Here is a 15,810-nt window from a genome sequence, read left to right on the forward strand (position 1 = left end):
AAAAGAGACAGACAGAGAGAGACAGAGATTGACTTGGAGAAAACAGGGAGGGAGGTGTTTTCCCCTTGTCCGGTAGGCTCAGTGAGTAACTAAAGAGGTGCCCTAGGAAGGGAGTATGGCAGGAAGCACTGTGTGCTGGTGTGGTATCTAAGGAAGTAGATTTCCATTACACTAGGTGCATCTCTGCGGGAGGCTGGAGTGTGATGAGGGAAATAGGGGCTAAATAACTGAGCTTTCCTCCTTCGCTCATCTCAGGCAAGATTCAACATAAATTCCTCGGCCAGCATGTCCATGTAAGAATTCCTTCTAATGCTCTGGATCTGTGCATTGTTCCTTATCCAAACCAGACTACTGGCCTTTGGGATGGAGGGGTTTATAGTTTGGGGCCCTACCCCAATTATCTCTACCCTTGCTCTATCTCGTGCTCTTGGAGCCTCTAGTTCTAATCCTAGGAATCTTTTCTGTTCCCCAAACTTCCCTTTCTTTTCTTCTTTTCTCTCCTCTTTCCCGCTCTGCCAACCCCCTTCCTCTTTCTGATTATTCACCCCATAGAGTGTTTAAGAAGAGCAGCTCCGATGGGAAGGTAAGAGAGCCTGGTCCAGCTGAGCAGATGAAAGCGCAAACGAGAGCAGTGGATACATTCTTCAAGGTCTCGGTGGGCTGGGCTCTGGGCCTCGGGACAGTTCATTCAAAGATAGCTGTGAGACTGATACAGCAAGTTCTTTCACGAGGACAGCTTTCTATCTACGTGGGGAAACGAGACTTCGTGGATGATTCAGACACCGCGGAGCCCATTGGTTAGTGAGTCCCAAGTGGGAAAGGGCCTGAGAAGGGAGTGGGAGCCAGGACGTAAAAGACAGACCAGGCATGAGCATGCAGATCAATGAGACCAACTGAAGGGCAGAAAGGGAGGAATCATTTCGGGAATCAACTTCTGTTTCACTCACACTCCAGGTTTTTCTGACCAGGGTACCACCTCTCCCTTTCTCTGCAGATGGAGTAATCCTTGTTAACCCCAAGTAATTAAAAGGTCGAAAGAGTAAGTAGAAATCCTTAACTGGTTTTTGTAAGCTGCAGGAGTCCCAACGCCACACATGCAAGATAGGCTACCTGAATGAGAGGCTTAGACCAGAGGGCATCAGAAAAACAGGAAGCAGCAGGAACTGTTAACGTTTTGTCTGCCGGGTCCTGACAACCGGGAAGTTCGGCCTAATGTAGCCACATTCTTCCGGTTATAAAAAGAGCTGGTCTTTTTTGTTATTTTGTCTTTTTTTTTTTGTGCACGCCTTTAATCCCAGCACTCGGGAGGCAGAGGCAGGCAGATCTCTGTGAGTTCGAGGCCAGCCTGGGATACAGAGTGAGTTTCCAGGACAGGCTCCAAAGCTAAACAGAGAAATCCTGTCTCAAAAACCTAAAAAAACAAAACAAACAAACAAAAAACTGGAAAGGGAGCAAGCACTTTATAGGTCCCAAATCTCAAAAGACTGTTTATTTTTCCCCAAAGAGTATTCAAAACAACTATGTTTCTAGAGAACAAATAAAACACTCTTCAAAATCACACAAAACAAACATATGTGCTGAAATTAAATTAAAATAATGTCTTTAAAATTTCTGGTTTTCCTCATTATTGATATGGTGGTCCTGCTTGACTCCTGGTCTCAGTTTAAGCTTAGTCTGCTTATGGAGTGAACCAATACACAGAAAAATCCATAATTTGCATACGTTTTCTTGACTTTCAAATGCTAACGACTCACTAAAAGATTTTTTTAAAGACCTGTATAGGTCTTTAACTATTCCATTTATTTATTTATTTATTTATTTATTTATTTATTTATTTATTTATTCATATTTTGTATGCTAAGTGTCCCTCAGACTTCCATTTTGCAAGATCTGATATATGTCATTCCATTGGGTTTTTCTTCACGTGTTTGTGTTTTTTGTTTTGTTTTGTGTGTGTGTGTGTGTGTGTGTGTGTGTGTGTGTGTGTGTGTGAGAGAGAGAGAGAGAGAGAGAGAGAGAGAGAGAGAGAGAGAGAGAGAGAGACTGCCTGAATATTCCTTTAACAAAATTCCAAAGGAATAATAAGCACAGGCAGTAACAGCAGGAGACAGCACTCTGGCAGCAGAACTCTGCTTCAAGATTGCACGGAATTATTTTCCTCTGTATTTTTCCCTTTTAATTCTCACTGTGGATTAACCCCACTGTGATCCAACTGGACTGAAAATTGGGTTCAACTGGAAAAAAGATTCAGAACCAGTTGGTGACGACTAGTCTAGAAACAGCCTTTGGATGTTGAGGGATAAAAGAGCCACCATCATCTCAAAGACTAAGCACTATGGATAAGCAATCTGGCCAGTTTTAAATATCAGAGAAACTTTGCAGTATAGCTACGAATTAGTAACAAATATTCTGTTTCTAAAATCTAAATGTTCTCCCCCCCCCCCCCCGCATTCCTAAACATGCCCAGAATAACGTAGGAAAGGAAATATTTACTTTAAAAATTGCATGTTGCTTGGCATGATGTCTACGTCTATCCCAGCACCTAAGAGGCTGAGGCAGGAAGCAAAGTACAAGTTTAAGGCTGGGCTAGCATGCATAGTGACTTTCAGGCCAATGGAGCTACATGGTCAGAACTTATCTCCCCCTAAATTGCACATTTACTCAGAAATTAGATATATTTTTTCTTTTTCTTTGAATTTTCTTTTATGTCTCTTTAGTAGGGTTTTATATTATTATTCATTTAAATCATACATCGGAAATTTACTCTCAGTTGTATGTTTTGTTACATTATGAATGTCCCCTTACTTTCATCATATTTTCTCATGTCCTTTTCTATTAAAGATGTATGTTTTAATGTAAAGTTGCATATTCTATGCCATTGAGTGCTAAAGGCAAGTGAGGCAAAAGATGTGGGGATATGAATACAATACTGTTTAACAACATTCTGTCTGGCCTCTGTGTTATTTCTTACAATTGCATGTGACTGTACAGTGGTCACAAAATTTAAAAAAGTTTAATTTCAAAAATGAAATGAGAGATAAGTTATAAGTACCTAAGATGACTTTGTGTTCAGTTACAGAAACAAAACAATTTGGAACACATCACAACAGATAACATGGCAGTTATCTCTGGAATATGATGTGTGGTAGAGCTTTGAATTCTCTTTTTCATTATACTTTCGAATACTCATAAATTTGTATGTATATGCTTTATATAATTAAAACAAAAATGGATAAATTTAGAGTAGATGTTGACTTTTAAAAGAAAATAAAAGCAAGCTACTACCAGATCTGGTAATATAGGCCTGTAATCCCAGTAACTGGGAGTGGGGGGATAGGGGGTGCTGTAGGATAATGCTTTTGTACACTGGTTTAATAAAACGCTGATAGGCCAGTGGCCAGGCAGAAAGTATAGGTGGGATAAGCAGCCCAGGAGAATTCTGGGAAGAGGAAGACTGAGTCAGGAGACACCAGCCTGCCATCCAGGGAGCAGCATGTAATGGCATACAGATAAAGCCACGGAATAAGTGGCGGTGACATATAGATTAACAGAAATGGGCTGAGTTTAAGTGTAAGATCTAGTCAACAGTTAGCCTGAGCTAATGCAAACAGTTACAAATAATATTAAGTCTCCGCATGATTATTTTATAAGCAGGCCATGGGACTGCAGGGCCCAGGCAGGACTGGAGAAACTTCTAGCTACAGGGGGGTCCATAGGCAGGAGGATCACAAACAAGTTCAAGACTGAGCAATTTAATGAGATCTTGTCTCAAAATAAAAAGTAAAAAGAAAGTTAAGCGGTAGGGTGCTTACCTGGCATGTATGAGAGCCTGTGAGTTCGAGGCCAGCCTAGTCTACGTAGTGAGTTCCATGCCAGCTAGAGCTACGTAGAGAGAGTCTGCCTCAAAAAAGGCCATAGCCTTGATCCCTATAATCAGCACACTGCCACCAAAAGCAGCAGTCTGAAGAAGGCAGGGTGAGGGGGCAAATGAAAGAGATAAGGAACTAGACAGGAAAGGGTCTAGAGACCCCGGAGGAGAGGTTGTCAACCAGATAGATTGTTCCTGGAGTACCTTGCTATGAGTGCCTAGCGTGGGCCATGGAAACAGCAAAGCCAGTCCATGCTGCCTTACCTCTGATTTGACCTCAGTGGTTTAGCACCATCCCTTCCCTCTGCTGGGAAATAGCCTTCTTCTGAACTGCAAAGGACGGCTCAAAGAAAGCAAAGGACTGAGAGGGCAAGGGGATGGGAAGAGTTGTCTTGCAGGGCTAGGGGTCTGGCTTGGTGGTAGTGTGAAGCCTAGCATTTCAGGAGGACTAGTCTCTTGGAAGGCAGAAGCAGATGGTGTTCTGTGAGTTCGAGGCCAGCACTTAGGACACTTTTATACATATCTTGTATATTGTGATCATATTCATCCCCCATTACTCTTCCCCATTCCTGAGGATCTCCTCCTTCCTAACCATTCCCCTTCTACTTTAGTCTGCTTTCTTGTTTTGGTGTATGAGGCAGTTACGGATCATGTATACCATATGTAATAAGTTACTTTCTATTCATGCATGGCTGTCGAGAGTTCTCTGTTTTGAGACCCCGGATAGACTTAAAGTTACCCATCTCTGCTCTCCACCTTTCCTTGATTCCATCCCAGTCACCTTAGTTTTGGAGTATACCTGCCTACCCCATCCCACACTCCATTACTATATTTCAGAGGCTTTCTGTCTACCCCTAATCTTAGATAACAGCTCCAAAGTATAGTTTGCTTGTACCTATTCCATTTTTGCCAAGATTTCTATCATCATCATCATCATCATCATCATCATCATCATCATCAATCATTTATGTCTATGGATGTTTCCAAATAAAATTCTTTTTCTTTGTTTGTTAAAGACGGTGTCTCATGCAGCTCATTCTGGCCTTAAACTGACTTTGTAGCTGAGGTTAGTCATGAAGTCCTGATCCTCCTGCCTCCACCTCCCAGGTGCTGGAATTACATCTAAACACCACATTAGGCTTCAAAGAAATTCTTTATACATTAACTCATTATAACCATCTTCTGAGTGAAGTTTGGTACAAATGAGTCTAGGCTCTGGAGTCTAAATCTGTGTGAGTTGTGAGTTGAAGTCCTGAACCTGGCTAGGGATGTAGCTTAGTTGACAGAGTGTTTGTCTAGCATGCATGAAGTCCTGGGTTCAGTCCTTACCACTACAGAAACCAGATATGGTGGCATATCCTCAGAAGTTCAAGACCACCTCAAGCTACATAATACCTTGTGTCAAAATAAATAAATAAATACATAAATAAGTAGAAGGAAAGGAATCCTGAACCATTGACTGATTTTTTCTTTACTTAAGGATTGTTGTGAAGTCTACATAATAGAGTTATGGCTCACAGTACAGTACTATTTATATATTGAGGGCATGTATGTGTTGTATGTACATGACAGTAGTACATACATGTGAGTGTGTGGGTATGCATGCCTGTTCACCCACATGCTGAGGTCAGAGGAGCCCTCCAGGTGTCTTGCTCTATAACTCTCCACCTTATTGAGCAGAGATGAGGGTCTCTCACTGAACTAAGCCCATCATTTTGGATAGGCGGAATGGCCAGTGACCTGGGATCTGATTTCCCCAGCTCTGGCCCTCTTTTTGCCAGTTATACTAACAGGGTCCAGGAAAGCCAAGGGATTTGTATAAATCCTATTAAAGTCCAGGTATCCTGACCCTCCCTAAATCCTTTCGAAATGTTGTTGTTACTATTATGTGTTTGTATGTGCACACATGTATATAATAATGTATATAATATATGCACACGTCACTGTAGAGGTGAGTGGAGTGTGAGTGGAGGTCAGAGAACAACTTTAGAGTGTGGCAGCTCCCGCCTTTCATCTGGAGATCTCGCTTGTTTTTGCTCCTCTGTCTAACTGACCCATGAATTTCTGGCCAGTTCTCCTGCCTCTGCTCCCATCTCACCTTATGAATGCAGGGATTACAGATGCAAAGCCACCACTTCCAGCTTTTTGTGGGTTCCAGGGATTAAAATGAAGTCATCCAGCTTGTGCAACCAACACTTTTACCTATTGAGCTATCTTGCTGGTACCTGACCCTAAATCTTGTTAGCTCTTTTAAACTATTAAATATTTCAGGCATTAACAATTATACCTACTACCTAGGTTTGAAAAGAACTATAGAACCTGAAGCTTCCTGTGTCCTTCTTTGTGTCTCTCTCCCTCATCCTTCTCTTTTCTCCTACCCAGATAACCATTCTCCTAGATTTGGTGTTTATTTGTTCCATGATGCTTGTATACTTATACTTCACATTTATATATCTGCAGCCAATATTTATATTGTTCCATAAAGTTTTAAGCTTTATATAAACGATAACACACTGCACATTTAATTCTGCTGTTAGAAGTTTTTTTACTCACATTTTTTAGATTTAATCATGTTAATATATTTATTAATCCATTAATGCTGCTATACCAAAATAACCAAGATTGGGTGATATATAAGGAAAAGAAATTTACTTTCTCACCATTCAGTAGCCTGGCAAATCCAAGTTCAAATGATTAGCATGTTCAATTCTCTGGTAAAGGCTTCTCTTTGCATCTAAAATTGTGCCTTATTGCTGGGCCCTCCAGAGGGGAGGAATGTTGTATCCTTAGGTGGCAGAAGGTGAAACAGAAAAAAAAAGATGGAAGCTACATAAGGCTTCTCTAATAAGGGCCTTAACCCCATTCATAAGAGAAGATGAGAAAAGATTCAATTTTACTAGAGAGCACCAGTTTTCCAAATTGGTTATATTAATGTAGCTCCCATCAGTCATTCATGTGAAATTCAATTGGGCTACATCGTCATGAACACTTAGTGTTATCTGGCTGTAATATTTTTGACAGTCTGATCTGTATGAAATGTTATCCCACTGTGGCTTTAATTTGAATGCATCTGATTACTGCTGAGACTACACAAATCATTGGCCATTCATTCTACTTGTGCTTCTGCTAAGAATCCATCCTCATTCTTTGCAAACTTTTAGAATGGCATACTTTTTACTGATTTGTAACAGTTATTTTGTTCATGTATGTGTGGAGGCCAGAGGTCAACCTTGAGTGTCGTTCCTTAACAGGCACCACCTACTGTGTTTTCTAAGACTGGATCTCTCACTGTCCTGGGGCTCACTGGCTAGGCTAGGCTGGCTGGCCACTGAGCCCCAGGGATCCACCTGTCTCCACCTAGCAGCGCTAGGATTGAAAGCACGTACCACTATCACGCCCCACCTTTTCACGTGGGATCAAATCCATGTCCTCATGCTTTCGCAGCAAGCTCTTTGCCAACTGAACTATCTCCTCAGCCTTCCAGAGTTCTTTATATTCCAGATGCTAAACTGTTATATGTGCTTCAAATATTTTAACTCTGGATTTCTTTTTTTTTTTTCTTTGTGAAACTTTTAACACAGAGACGTTTAAAAATTTGCTGCAATCAAATGCATTGATCCTTTTCTTTATGGCCATACATTTTGGATTATATTAGATTGCCTCTCGGGGTCCTCCTGTCCCCCATTTATGATTTCCTTCACCACTGGTCTGACGAGTCACTCTCCTTCGCCTGCAGTGTTTGCCATGTTGACATGTGCCTTTCGCTATGGCTGTGAGGACTTGGATGTGATTGGTCTGACATTCTGCAAAGATCTCTAAATACAGGCCAAGCAGGTGGCTCCAGCTGAACCCACCAGCATCCAGGGCCCCCTCACAGCTTTACAGGAGCGGCTTCTGCACAAACTCGGGGCCAGTGCCTACCCTTTCACACTTCAGGTACTGCCTTCAAGTCTCAGGCAGTTTCCAGAGAAGATTAAGAGAGAGAAGGACAGGAAAAGGTGTCCCTATTTTGCTGAGCTCCTTTTGCTTTCTTAGATGGCTGCTAACCTGCCCTGCTCGGTGACACTGCAGCCTGGGCCTGAAGATCAAGAAAGGTAGGGAAGACAGTGAGCTAGTCACCTTTCCACCAATGATATGATCAACTTCAAAGGAGGCACGGCATTTTCTTGTCTTTTTCCCCCCTCATGGTTCAGTCTATGGAAACTCAGTTGATTTGGGCTTGTCGCATCATAGTACATCATGATGGGAGCATATGGCCAAAGAGGTCTGGGCACCTCATAGTGTCCAGGGAGCAAAAAGAATACCAAGAAGTGCATGTTTGCAATAACCAAACTTCCTCAATCTCTCTTAAGAGGTTCCAACTCTTACAGTTTTCACCACCTCGCTATAGAATCATCAGCTAGGCTGGCTGTGGTGGTGTACATTTTTAATCCCAGCACTTGGAAGGCAGAGATAGGCAGAGCGCTGTTGAATTCGAAGCCAACCTGGTCAATACAGTGGGTTCCAGGTCAGCCAGGGCTATACAAAAAGAAAAGAAGCACAAGCTGGCGCCAAGCCTTTAATTCCTAGGCATCTAGGGTATGTTTTGGATCCAAACAATAGCGACTAGATAGACATGTAGTTACAATGGGGCATAGGAAGAGAGACAGGTGGACAAGATTGGAGAAACGGACAGCTAAGGGATGAAGACATTTTCATGTAGTCCCGCAAGGGAGGGGGGATAGAACTGGAAATGCATTTTCTTTGTTCCTGATTCTTTCCAGCCTTGTGGGGTTGACTTTGAAGTGAAGAGTTTATGTGCAGAAAATCTGGATGAGAAAATCCCTAAGAGGTACCCCTTTGGTCTTCCTCAAATCCTTGCCTTTAGCCTCTATCACAGACCCTGCTCTTAGGACATAAACGGGCCTAGTGATAGCATCACTGTCACCAGCATGGATGTCCTGTTCTGAGTCCCTCTGATTTCACTCCTCTTCTTCACTCTAGGACATGGGTTGGCAGACATGTGAAAAGCCAAACGACACATATTTACATTTTGTGGGCTATCATAACTCTGCGGTTGTTGTACTGGAACAGTCATAGATACTATAGAAATGAAAACATGTTGCTGGATTCTAACAGAACTGAATCCATGGACACTGACATTTGGATTTTATATAATACCTATGTTACAGAATATGGCTTTTTTATTTATTTTAGCTATGTACAACTGTAATCAGGGTTCTTAGACTGCAGGCCATAGATAAACAAGAAACAGGGCAGATTTAGTCAGTGGTCCACTTTGCAATCCCTTGGTCTACAGAACATCAAGGATTCAAGGCATTCTCTGAGGGAAGTCTTTCTCCACGCCCATCCCCAAGTAAATAGAGAGCTTTAAGGATAGTATGAGGTGGTCTGCGGTTCCAGAATGAGACTTTGATCATATCCCTTGGCCTCTCCTCAGTGATTCTGTGCAGCTGGTTATGAGGAAAGTGCGGTTTTCAGCCCTGGAACCAGGCCCTGGTCCCTGGGCACAGACCATTCGCAGCTTCTTTCTGTCGGCTCAGCCCCTACAACTCTAGGCCTGGATGGACAGAGAGGTTGGTGACACCTCCCCACCCCCGCCATATCCTATTCCTTACATTAGAACCGCTCTGCTATCTCTTTTTACTAATGTCTTAGCTTGGGTAGGCAGAGATGGGAATCAGGGCAACAACAGTTTTAAGGAAATGAAAATTCTAGATCTAGGTCTGGGTGTCTTCCTTCTAACCTCCTGGTTCAGTTCACTACCATGGAGAAGCTATTTCTGTCCATGTTTCTATCCACAACAAGGTCATCAAAAGAATCAAGCTTGCAGGTGAATGCTCTGCATCTGACCCCCAAACAAACAACGAGTTCTAAAACACAGCTGCACTTCTTACCCATTTATCTTAGTTTTCTTTCCAAAACAGACCTATCAAAAGATGTGATCACTACTGGGTGGTGGTAGCACACACCTTTAATCTCAGTACTGGAAAAGGAGAGACAGGAGGATCTCTGTGAGTTCGAGGCCAGCCTGGTCTACAGAGCAAGTTCCAGGACAGCCAGAGCTACACAGAGAAACCCTGTCTGGAAAAAAAAACAACCAACAAACATGTGATCACATCTTACTGCAGATGTATAGGATCACATCAAAGGGCAGTAAGCTGGGGTCACAAGGGTGATTGCCTGATTAGTCATGTCCTTTCCCTGGCTTTTTCAATTGTGCAGATCACAGATGTTGTCCTGTATTCACTAGACAAGTACACGAAGACTGTGTTCATTCAGGAGTTCACGTGAGCTGCTGCTGGGGCTAGGGAAAAAGTCACAGGGGTGAGTGAGATGGTGGGAAGAAGGCCAAGAAGCAGAGAAGGGGTTTTTGGAAAAGAAGAAATAGCAGGGAGAATCTAGAAATGAGGAATGTCACAGGAAGGGCTGAACTCTCCGGAGAACTGTCGGTGGGGATATGATTCACAGAAAGACCACCGCAATGCTAGGACAGGGATTTCCCACCACAGCTAATTTTCCCATTCATAGATATACCGCTTCTCTTTAGATTTCCCACGGGTTCTTGAGATTGTACAAGATACTCTTGGGAGTAAAGGTCTACTTAGTTGACAAGCCTAGCCCAAGTTCCTCTCTTGTTCTCTTTCAAAGAGAGACAGTAGCTGCTAACTCCAGCTTCTCCCAGACCTTTGCAGTAACCCCACTCCTGGCTGCCAACCACCAGAAACAGGGCCTGGCACTGGATGGCAAACTCAAGCACGAAGCCACCAATCTGGCCTCTAGCACAATGTAAGCTTATAGGCAATTTGCAACCTCTATTTCCTACCCTTACCCCGTCCTACATGCTATTATGCATGGCTCTAAGGTTTCATCTTCAGTTGAGCCTATTTGTCTTTTAAAATGCCCCTCAGCACGCTCACAGACCTCAGAGCCAGCCTCAAGCTAAATGAATACCTATGGGACCGAGAGTAAGCTTAGGTCTTAGGTAATGAGAAAAGAAAATGCAGAGAACAGAAAATCCTTGTTATGTAAGATTTTACAGCCCAAACCAGTCACAGGGGTGCATGCTTATAATCCTAGCACACATAGTGGTCAGCACTGAGGCAGGAGAATCACAAGTTTGAGGTCTGCCTAGGCTATATAGCAAGATCCTGTGACAAAAAATGATAAGCAGGGCGGGTGTAGTGCCTCAACAAGTAAAGGCACCTGCTGCTAAGCTGACTGCTTGAGTTCAATCCCCAGGACCCACATGGTGATGGAGAGAATCAATTCTTGTTGTCCTCTGACCTCCACATGTTTACCATGGCACCTGCACCCCTACATCCACCCAAGGGTACAAAATGGATAAATACAAATGTAATAATAATAAAAAATGAAAAACAAGACACACTTTACAAAAGCTTTACACCTATATTTTCTTCCTAAGAATGCTATTTACATGCACTGGCCAGGTGGTTGGGTTTGTTGTTGTTTCTGAGGTGCAGAGGATGAACTCAGGGCCTTCTATTCCTAACCTTGGCCAGGTATGTTATTCCATTTACACGTAACTCTGAGGCTTCAAGACAAGGGATTTGTTCAAGGTTGAATAATTAGGAGGCAGACAGGATTCTATTATATGTCATCTGACTCTGACCATGTGATCTCTACAATAGTTACTATCTAGAGAAGAGAGAATAGAGTGGAGTGTTAGGAGATGAGAAATGGTGCAAAAAGAGGATATAAAATGAGAATTATATGACAGGAATTGATAGGATTCTTTGATGCCATTCATTTGGTTCTATGCCTTCAGATTAGCATTAGATGTGTTTCTTACCAAAGCCATTTGGCTACCATCTACAATCATAAATGCCCAGTTCTCCCCATGCCTTATCAAGCAACTATCTACAGGCTGTTATTTGTAGAAACAGCCTTAGAAATTATCCAAAGAGCATTATTTTGTAGAGATCAGCACCCCAAAGCAACCAAAAGACTACCCCGAGATCCTTACAGCTTTTGGTATCTTATTTTTCAATCATCAGGTTTTTATTGAGCACTTATTAAATGCTCATTCCTATGCAATACAATCAGGATATACAAAGAAACTTAAGACAGTCTTTGCTTTCAGTTAATATACGGCCCAGATGAGGAACATAGAGGAATACAAATGTAATAGTTAAGTGTTAGTTGCATGTGGTTCATATATGAGTCCAATAGAAGTTAAAAGCCAACACAGGTAACAAGGGATTCTTAGAGGAGATAGAATGAGCACAGAGGAGACAGATTTTACAAAACATTCTTCAATAATAATGATGATGATGATGATGATAATAATAATAATAATAATAGAAGAAGAAGAAGAAGAAGAAGAAGAAGAAGAAGAAGAAGAAGAAGAAGAAGAAGAAGAAGAAGAAGAAGAAGAAGAAGAAGAAGAAGGGAACATTCCAGACTGGAAACATGGCATGAAAAGAAGTTAGAAGATAGGAATTCCACGTGACATTTTGAGGAGCACAAAAGGAAGACAGGTCTGCCTAGGCTATGTTCCAGGTGTTTAGGAGTTAGGGCAGAAAAGAGAGTAGTAGATGAGGCAAGATTGCTTTGGCTCCTGAAAATCAAGCAGAGTAGTTATATTCAATAAGAAAATAGGCCCTCGAATAGACAGTAACACAGTCAAATGGAATTTTAGGAAGAAAAATGTCATCCCAACTGGGCAGAAGCAATTACAGCCTGGGATAGCTTTTGAGAGAAGACAAAGGCAATGGGACATGGTAATAGGAAACACAGGAAGGATTTGGGGGAGCTAAGTTCACTTATATTCCTAATTCCCCAAATTGGCACTACAATGGCAAGTCTTCGACCTGGGATGAACAAGGAGCTTCTGGGGACCCTGGTGTCCTACAAAGTTAGAGTCAACCTGATGCTGTCCTATGGGGGTAAGTGGAGGCTTCCAGTGGGTTTGGGCAGGGCTGGGAGCCAGGGTGTTGTCACTTGTTTTCCTCTCTTTTAGACTGACCCATTCAAGGTTAGTCTTTTTCCAGACTAAGTTCAGAAACCCGTGAACTCAATGAAGGAGTCACTTCCCCTGCGAAAGGTCCATTCTGTTACTAAATTGGCTTTATGATTTCCTCATCCCCAGCAAAACTGGGCTGACTCCTCCTCTACTAATGTGCCATTTCATTCACAGCATCCTCCGAGGTCTTCCAGCCAGGTGAGAAGCTACGGTGACAGGACTGAGGCAAGATGGAGAGGAAGAGGGCATAAGGAGACCAAAAGAGTCCTCAGAACCATGAGGGTCTCCCAGAACTGGAAAAGGAAGGTCAGGGAGTGGGCCCTTTCAGGACATCAGTAACTCCACCTTGGGATACTTGCAGTGATGTTGGTGTGGAGCTGCCCCTGATCTTGATCCATCCAAAGCCATCTCATGGTGAGAGACCAGGTGAGGCTCCCAGGAACAATCACCCTGAGGGTTGGGGACCAAGCAGTTCTTGGAAAAGAGTGGCTTGAGGTGGAATGACGATAGGCAGACAGGATCTCTAGGTTTTCAGGGGACATACAGGGGAGGGGGAGGCCCAGAAAAAAAAGGAGGGAGAAGAGTAGAGAGATTTCTTCACGGAACTGCAGTGCCACTTAGGCACTTCAGTTCCATTTTCCTTCCCTCTCCACGCTTGCCACAGTGGCTACCAGGTAAGTCAGGACGAGGCTTGGAAGCCCCACCCCACCCCCTTGCCTACTGCTGTTTTATTATGGAATTTTAAAAAGCTTCCTCAAAGTGTTGTTTTCAAGACTGAACCGGAAGCATGGTTTAGCTTCACGTCACAGTCTGGTGCTTTCTATAGCCCTCTTTCTCCTGTCTCCTGCTGCTCTTCTTGGAACTGTTCTTCCCCCTCATCCCTTTCATGTTTCCTCTTTCCTTCCCTCCCCAAACCCATTCTGTTGTTAAGGTGTCCTTATGACCCCTTACCCCTTGGCAAAACTGGCTTGGTTGCCCCTTCTCTATTTTAAGCTACTGATTTGGGGTCCATTCTATCCACAGCATCTTTGTCTTTTTTGTTATTGTTGTTGTTGTTTCGAGACAGGGTTTCTCTGTGTAGTTTTGGTGCCTGTCCTGGATCTCTCTCTGTAAACCTAGACCAAGCTGGCCTCGAACTCACAGAGATCTGCCTGCCTCGTCCTCCCAAGTGCTGACACGCCCTCCACATGGGGTGTGGAGGGGAGGGCTGAGAAGCAGGAAAGGGGGTGCCTCTTCAGAATCAAGCATGTGGAGAAAGCCCAGGAAGGGGTTTGCTAACCCTCCATTCCCCTCTGCTGCTTCTGCAAGCTCAGAGGACATAGTCATCGAGGAGTTTATGCAGCAGGACAGCCAGGCCCAGAGCTAGACAGCTCCAGCAGCAAACGGAGTTAACAGAAGCCAATAGCCTCTCTCTGATAATCCTGTGTGGAAGTCTTCACTGCAACACTCTAATAAATTGCTTTGTCCAGACATGGCGGGTGATCGTTGTGCTATTTCCTTCTTGGAGATTACTGGAACTACAGAGAATGATTTGTCTGCTTCAGGCACTAGTACCCCTTCCTCCCCCACAACCCTTATTCACAAGCCTGATTACATTACCTGTACTAAGTACCTTGGCCCTATGAGGTCCCAGACTTTCCTCTGACAAGTCACTTGCCTTTTCTCTCTGGCTTCAGCTACCCTGGCCCCCACTTGATCACTTATTCTTGTGATCACCTTTTGGCCTAGCAGTACCTGGTGCTTACACGGTAAGGAACCCCAGAGAGGAAGCCAAAGGGGAATGGACACTCCCAGGCCTGGCTATGAGGCCAGCTGTTACCAATTGCCACCGGAGAGGAACATGAGGTGATACCAGGTGGTACAGACTCAAGCACAGAAAACCATTGCTACACCATCTCTGCCTGCCCAGTTCAAGGGACGTTTTTGGTCCTTCTAAGGTGAGGCCAAGAGCCCTAGAATGAGGCCAGAAGCTGTGACCTAGAGAGCAATAGGAAACACATATACCCATCTCTATGCAAAGCCAGGCTCATATTTCTGGTCTGGGATGGGCTTTGAGATAAGAAGCTATGAATGCTATGGAATGGATTGGAGAAGCTACTTCTAGGGTGAGTCCCTCTTGTTGGCTGCTGTGGGATGGTCTGTATGTCAAATGTGTTGCTGATTGGTCAATAAATAAATCACTGATTGGCCATTGGCTAGGCAGGAAGTATAGGCGGGACAAGGAGGAGAATAGAGCTGGGAAGTGGAAGGCTGAGGGAGAGACACTGCCAGCCACCATCATGACAAGGAAGATGTAAAGTACCGGTAAGCCACAAGCCACGTGGCAAGGTATAGATTAATAGAAATGGATTAATTTAAGCTGTAAGAACAGTTAGCAAGAAGCCTGCCACGGCCATACAGTTTGTAACCAATATAAGTCTCTGTGTTTACTTGGTCGGGTTTGAGCGGCTTGGGACTGGCGGGTGAGAGAGATTTGTCCTGACTGTGGGCCAGGCAGGAAGACTCTAGCAACAAATGGCGCCCAACGTGGGGCATACAGTTTGTAACCAATATAAGTCTCTGTGTTTACTTGGTCGGGTTTGAGCGGCTTGGGACTGGCGGGTGAGAGAGATTTGTCCTGACTGTGGGCCAGGCAGGAAGACTCTAGCAACAGTTGGCATGAGTTGGCAGGGGAGGGGGGTTTTAGAGACTCTGAAGAAAGGACAATGGTTGGCCTTTCAAAGGGACAAGTACTAGATGTATGGGCAGAAAGAGGTGATATGTCATGAATGTGGTGTGTAAGTAACATGGCTGATCTGAACAACAAATGGTAAGGTTTGTTGGTCTGAACACCGAAAGTCCAATCCTCACATGGAGGGTCTACTGTGCTGTTTACGTAGGGGAGCAGAGATCAGTGTTAGATCAGAGAAGTCATGGGTTCAAGGCTTCTAGTGTTTTGCATCACTATATGTAAGAA

At 43.6% G+C, this 15,810-nt stretch overlaps 1 protein-coding gene across 1 annotated transcript; it reads left to right on the top strand.

Moving 5' to 3' along the window:
* Positions 1 to 285: 285 nt before the first annotated feature.
* Arr3 (arrestin 3) lies at positions 286 to 14,952 on the top strand. The gene is given in 17 exon segments (XM_052748333.1): positions 286 to 293; positions 553 to 583; positions 737 to 797; positions 995 to 1,039; positions 7,605 to 7,804; positions 7,904 to 7,962; positions 8,366 to 8,375; positions 8,632 to 8,699; positions 9,309 to 9,448; positions 9,627 to 9,701; positions 10,086 to 10,158; positions 10,520 to 10,657; positions 12,695 to 12,781; positions 13,029 to 13,052; positions 13,216 to 13,280; positions 13,519 to 13,528; positions 14,163 to 14,952. Coding segments are annotated over 17 exon segments (1,152 nt in total). The 3' UTR covers positions 14,221 to 14,952.
* The last annotated feature ends 858 nt before the right edge of the window (positions 14,953 to 15,810 follow it).

Source organism: Peromyscus californicus, unplaced genomic scaffold (genome assembly GCF_007827085.1).
Source record: "Peromyscus californicus insignis strain IS unplaced genomic scaffold, ASM782708v3 Scaffold_10__1_contigs__length_136768540, whole genome shotgun sequence".
In the NCBI taxonomy this organism is placed as follows: Eukaryota; Metazoa; Chordata; class Mammalia; order Rodentia; family Cricetidae; genus Peromyscus; species Peromyscus californicus.